General features: G+C 51.4%; 1 protein-coding gene across 1 annotated transcript; it reads left to right on the top strand.

The window, feature by feature from the left end:
• The first annotated feature begins 4,753 nt into the window (after nucleotides 1-4,753).
• LOC119441280 (serine/arginine repetitive matrix protein 4-like) lies at nucleotides 4,754-5,539 on the top strand. The gene has a single exon (XM_037705908.1). It carries the CDS (start codon nucleotides 4,754-4,756, stop codon nucleotides 5,537-5,539), a length of 786 nt encoding a protein of 261 aa, XP_037561836.1.
• The last annotated feature ends 276 nt before the right edge of the window (nucleotides 5,540-5,815 follow it).

Raw genomic sequence — 5,815 nt, 5'->3', positions numbered from 1 at the left:
GGGCAGAGAGGCGAAGGAAGTTACTTCGCCAACACGGACGGCCTCAGCCATCCGAACGACCACCTCTCCTGGCGGCAAAAGATTTGACTCACGTACTGCGTGACCAAAAGCGTAGACATATGCCTATTGAAGGAGATGACCGGTGACTTGTTTCCTCTATCGGAGCACGCCACCGCCGACTGGAGGAACTACCGTCGTGAGGTCGCGAGGGACGAGCTGCTGGCGCGACCTCCACTCAGTGACCCTGGGAAGATAGCGCAAATTGACGAGTGCCTTCATCGGGGTGAGCAAAAGTACAATCAGGCCGCCTAATGACAGGAGACAACGTACCGCCCAGCCGCCAAATTACGGCGGTGTTAAAGATGGTGGCCCAGGGGTCTCCGGCACGGTCTGCACGACTGGTAGGGTGCGGCGACTTGTCAAGGTCGACCAACTAAAGGCGGTGATGCTAGGCGCCATTATTGCAGCCAATGTTCGATTGGGGACCATTAGTCGTAGTGACGAATTGGCCGCATAAAAAATTATGGGGTTTTACGTGCCAAAACCACGATCTGATTATGAGGCACGCCGTATAGAGGGTGACTCCGGAAAATTTGACCACCTGGGGTTCTTTAACGTGCACCTAAATCTAAGTACACGGGTGTTTTCGCATTTCGCCCCCCATCGAAATGCGGCTGCCGTGGCCGGGATTCGATCCCGCGACCTCGCGCTCAGCAGCCCAACACCATAGCCAGTGAGCAACCACGGCGGCTGAATTGGCCGCCTACAACTGTATCCCAAATTCACTTGATGCTAACGGGGCTATGCCTCAATGGCAGACATTGGTAGACACTCAACCACAGCGTGAAATTTGTGAATCCCATCACGGGTATTCACACGCAAAAAATAGAAAGTTATCGTCAAAAAATGATGCGCCACCTCGTCAGCGGTGGGTACAGGGTAACTGAACCGATGCGGGAGTCCCACCTGGGATGGATGTGGTGGCAATCAACGGCCACGTGCGCTGAAAAGACCCTTGCTTGCGTTTGTTAGAAGCCACGAATCGCTCGGGCTACCCAGTATAAAGACTCTTTCCTGCGGTTGTTAGAAGCCATCGCTAGGCGCTAGCCAGTATGAAGGTGCATCACAAAGTAAAATAAAATAAAGCGTAGTTTTCTGACCCTTCTATGAGTGCTTTCCGGCATTCGTGAGTGCTTACACGGTAAGCGCCCGGCAAACCACTTCTGCGCTAGCCGACGCTCACTTCGTCCCGCAGCCTTACTTTAGCGCGAGCAACGAGCAATCTGTAGAAAGCACAGTGTGAAAACGAGGCGCACACCAATCTGTGCTTGGAAATTGGGGCGAATGCACGTAGCGAGCCGCGCCAATCCAATCCAGAGGAAAAGAGAGGAGGGCGAGCGTCCCCTCGTGGTATAACGCGAAACGTATTAAACTACAAATTAGTCTAATACACATTCAGTGTACATCTTGTAAACTTTAAAATACTTATAACCCACATTAATGTGGCTAATATTATTGTGCTAAATGCGTTTATTTTATAACTTGCTTGCGGCTGTAATGCACTCGGTGGAACGACAAACAAGTGAAAGAAGGTATGACCAGGCACCGACCGTATGATCACGTGAGCCCCAGTTTGTCGACTACACATATGGCAACGCCCAAGAGATGATAGCCACCCAGAGTAAATCTAGATAAACCAACAAAACTGGATGATGATGATGAATAAACATTTATTAGGCCCAAAATATATTGGTGGTTCCCACAGGTACCAGACGGGGTGGTTCCCTAGTTACGGGACCCATATGTTCCCAGCAGCTCCTGGCCCCTGTCCGTCAGTGCGAGCTGAATCGGTAGGGCGGGGCTGGATAACAAGGTCTCCCATAGCTCAAGGGGTTGAGGATTGGGGGTGTTGGCGGGAAGGGGAGGAGGGAGGGGGGTCTTGAGTTCTGTGCACTCGGCCAAGATGTGGCCAACAAAACTGGAGGCGTGCGACGGACAAAGTTTGTCTTGTTACCATAAGTTCTTTCATCTTGCGGCGTCGCCAGAGCTCGTGAAGATTCCGAGTTTCGCCAAACTCGGCGGATCCTGCATAGCACCCATGGACCAATATTTATTCTCTTCTCAGTGCTACACGCTCTGCTCAGTTTAACAATTCAGCGCTGCTTGTTGCTTGGGGAACCGTTCTTTCCGATCTGCTTGGCGAAACTGACACAACTGCTAGGTGCAACGTATTGGGCGAAATATGCCTTTTAGACCATACGTCTGCCGTCACCAAGAAGCCGCAGCTTCATTCTTTAGTGGTATGGCACACACAGAAAATATCAGCATTCACCGAAGGAGGTCAAAAATCAAGTGAATTCATATGAGGCTTGCATATAAAGTATCTTCTTTATGAGGCGGGTATACGAGGGGGTCTTTTATGGGCTGACGTAGAGAATGGTTCTCTATTCGTATAACTAAACACCATTGTTGTTCGAGACATCGACATGCAGACTGTAGTTGCGTGACAATGTTGCGTAACGAAGCCGCCCAGAAGAGGCAGCTTCGGCTGCCTTTTGCAGGCAGCCGAAGCTGCACTCTGGTGCCTCGAGTATGTTATAGGGATTTCAAATGGCGTTGTAAAGGATTACTCCATGGTTTCAATTCGAAGTTGTAGTGAACGGAAGGGTTTCACGAACAGTGCGCCCATCGTCATAACGTCATACATAATGATTGTCGGTTGCTTCAATTGCGGGAGGTGTCTACCATATTGCCGATAAAGACCATTTCAGGCCACCATGAAACATTGCATGGCATGTAATGGCTTGGCTCTCGATCTTAACCACGAACCTTTCAGGTGATTGCTATACCATGTATAATGCTTTTTCTGGGTGGCTGTTTCAGAGAAAGGTGAAAGTAGCAGCAAATGTTTTTTCGTAAAACATGTGTGTTCGCCTAACTCTTGTTTTTACGCATTACCCCAGTACCCAAATTTGAGTAGAACAACTCAACAGAGCAATAAGAAGCTTGACGAAAGCTTCGCAAGCAGCCTCCTATTCTAACGTACTGATTTATATATAAAGTTGACACCAAATACCAATATTGCTTTACCGTGTAAAACGAAATGTCATAACTAAGTATTAAAGAAATGCTAAGTTTGGAGCGAAGCAGCGTACAATTAAAATTTTCCACACTGAATTTGCAGACATTGTTTTAACGCAATATTTATGAACATACATGGCCCACCTTTGCGTCGCAAAAGCAGAAACCCCTGCAACTCTATATAGCTTCGATATCCAAGCAGCAAATTTTCACGATGCACGCAGTTTCGAAGACGAGAATGCACTTAATCCGTGACAGCAGAAAGCAGCCAAAACATGATTCAGGAAGTACGGTTGGCGCATCCCATACACCGGGCTTGCACGAAGCGAACGAGCGCGCGTGGCAGCCGAGCGAGCCGGAGCGAGCGCCGTCCTGGCCGTGACGTCACTCGCAAGAGGGCGCCACTACACTTTCTAGCCTAGGGTGACTAGGGTGCCTCGATGCCAGCGCCACTGCGGCGCTGGGCCTCGAGGCACCCTATCCTCGCCGCTAATAGCTGCGCTCGGCTACACAGCGTAGATACCGCGGCCGCCGTGGGGAGCCGCCACGAGTCCAATGGCTAAACGCACTGCGGCTCGCTGAGGACAACCTCGCCTGGCTTATGTTTAGCGCATCGCAGGCTCCAAAATCATAAGTCGTGGCGTCTACGTTAACATCCAAAATGAAATTTGAACTGTGCGCCACGGTGGCATTTAGAAGGCGGAGCGTTGAGGTCACGCCCCACACCCCCGTAGCCTTCGCAGTGCAAGTCATGGAAGAATGAACGTGAGCACAGTGGAGACCGTGTTCGATTGTCAATACCTTCGCTTCTGCTGAACGCATTGAAGTACTTTTTGCGGCAAAGTATTTCTTAAATGGCCTATTTTCACTTGAAATGCCTTTCTCCACTTCGATGAAAAGTGGTTCAGGGCCCCTTTAAGGCACAGGGAGACGTTCTGTTGACTCATAAAATATTAGAAAAAGTATCAACTTTGATGAGAAATATTGCTGGGTGGTGATGCGGACATAATAGTAGAGAGTATCCTGTTTTACCATAAGGTAGTAATATGGCTTTGAATACGTGCATTACCTTAGATTGAAAGAGTGGAAGAAACCCATAATATCGACTAAAGATTACAAGCATTTTAAAATTGCAATAGCATAAGTCCACTCCCTAAGTCATACACATATAGATCAGTACAATTTTTGTGGTAAATCCGTACTGCACAGCTGCTCTCAGCAACACATGCAATTATGAAATCCACAAGTTCATTTTTCACTTGTATCCCCGTTCCGAAGCGTCCGGTAGTACTAACATTGTGCTTGAAACAGACTGTTCATAAATATGGGGTATTGTTTACGCTGTTTGCATTACCATCGCTAACCATTCCAAGCATTGTAACGCTGTAAAAGCTAGCACTGCTCGGGAGACGATCGGCACGACGGAGGAGAAAGAAGCCCGGCACTTCACGCGCCGTTCCACGGGGCTCGCGAACCAGGCTCGATTGGCCGGAGCCACCTTCGATGTGATCACGGCAGCCGGCCATCCTCCCACTGGGCTTGGCTCCTCCTGAAGCCAGGCCAGCGGTCCATTCCCTGTCAGCCCGAAGGCTGAGGTCAACGGCAGGGTAACCGCGGGAACGAGTGTCGACGGAGGACCGAGGCCGAGGGAGAGTGCCGTGCTGTTGCCGCCATGACAGAGAAGGAAGACCCATCCAAGAAGGAAACGGCTCCGGCCAAGGCGACCCGGGCTAAGCGGAAGCCCGCTGCTGCTGACGATGGGGGCAGTACATCTGAAGAGGCCCCAGTCGTGAAGCGGACGCGTGGAAGGCCGGCCAAGGTCCCGTCTCCAACAACAACGAGGCCCCGGCCAGCGAAGACGGCGACGCAGCAAGCCATTACCACCAGGGCTTCTGCCAAGGCGAGGAAGGCTTCAGATGAACCGCAACCCGACGCCGATGTGAACGTCCCGTCCACCAGCAAGGGGCCTTCACAGAAGGCGCCAAGGGTTAGCCGCAAGGCGCGATCACCGAGCTCCTCCCCGAGCGACGCCACCTCTGCCGCTGCCAAAGCCACCAAGCGTCGACACCGCTCGCGCAGTCACTCCCCCGGCAGCAGCAGCCACCATGCCAAGAGGGGAAAGAGTCGCGGCAGATCCAGGCGCTCGTCTCGCAGCGGCCGCGGTGGCCACAAGCGCAACGCTAGCCGCCGAGGAGAATCCACCACCGCCTCGGAGACCAGCCACGGACGAAAGAGGGGACGCAAAAGCCGTCGCCATCGCTCCAAGAGCACCTCTTCTGCAGCGAGCGCGACTAAAAAGACTGGCGGCAAACGGTGGCGCCACGCCCATAGCAGCCATTCGTCGTCGACACGTAGAGGTCGGCGGGTCAAGTCCAAGAAGGCGGCGAGCAGCACCTCGTCGAGATCCCGGCGTGCCAAGCCTGCGGCGAGAGCTACGAAAAGCCAGAAGCGCAAGTGAGAACCCAAGTCATCGCGGAAGCCTGCTGGTCAGATGTAGAGAAATCCGCAGTTGGGATTTACCTTGGAGGCTCGTTAAAGATCGGAAAATTAGAAGGCGCCCTGCGTTCAGTTAAGAAATCTTGGCTTGCGCGTATGGAAAGCGACTCAAAATAAATTTCTCAATTTCTAAATGAAGGCACTTGACTGTTCAATTATTACTTGCTGATATTGTTTCCAAGATGGCACGTTTTTATCTTGTTGGTTGTTGGTATAGGGATCTTCCGTTAAATAAAGC

This window comes from Dermacentor silvarum, chromosome 1 (assembly GCF_013339745.2).
Source record: "Dermacentor silvarum isolate Dsil-2018 chromosome 1, BIME_Dsil_1.4, whole genome shotgun sequence".
NCBI classification, from domain to species: domain Eukaryota; kingdom Metazoa; phylum Arthropoda; class Arachnida; order Ixodida; family Ixodidae; genus Dermacentor; species Dermacentor silvarum.
This window is presented reverse-complemented; position numbering and strand designations above follow the sequence as displayed.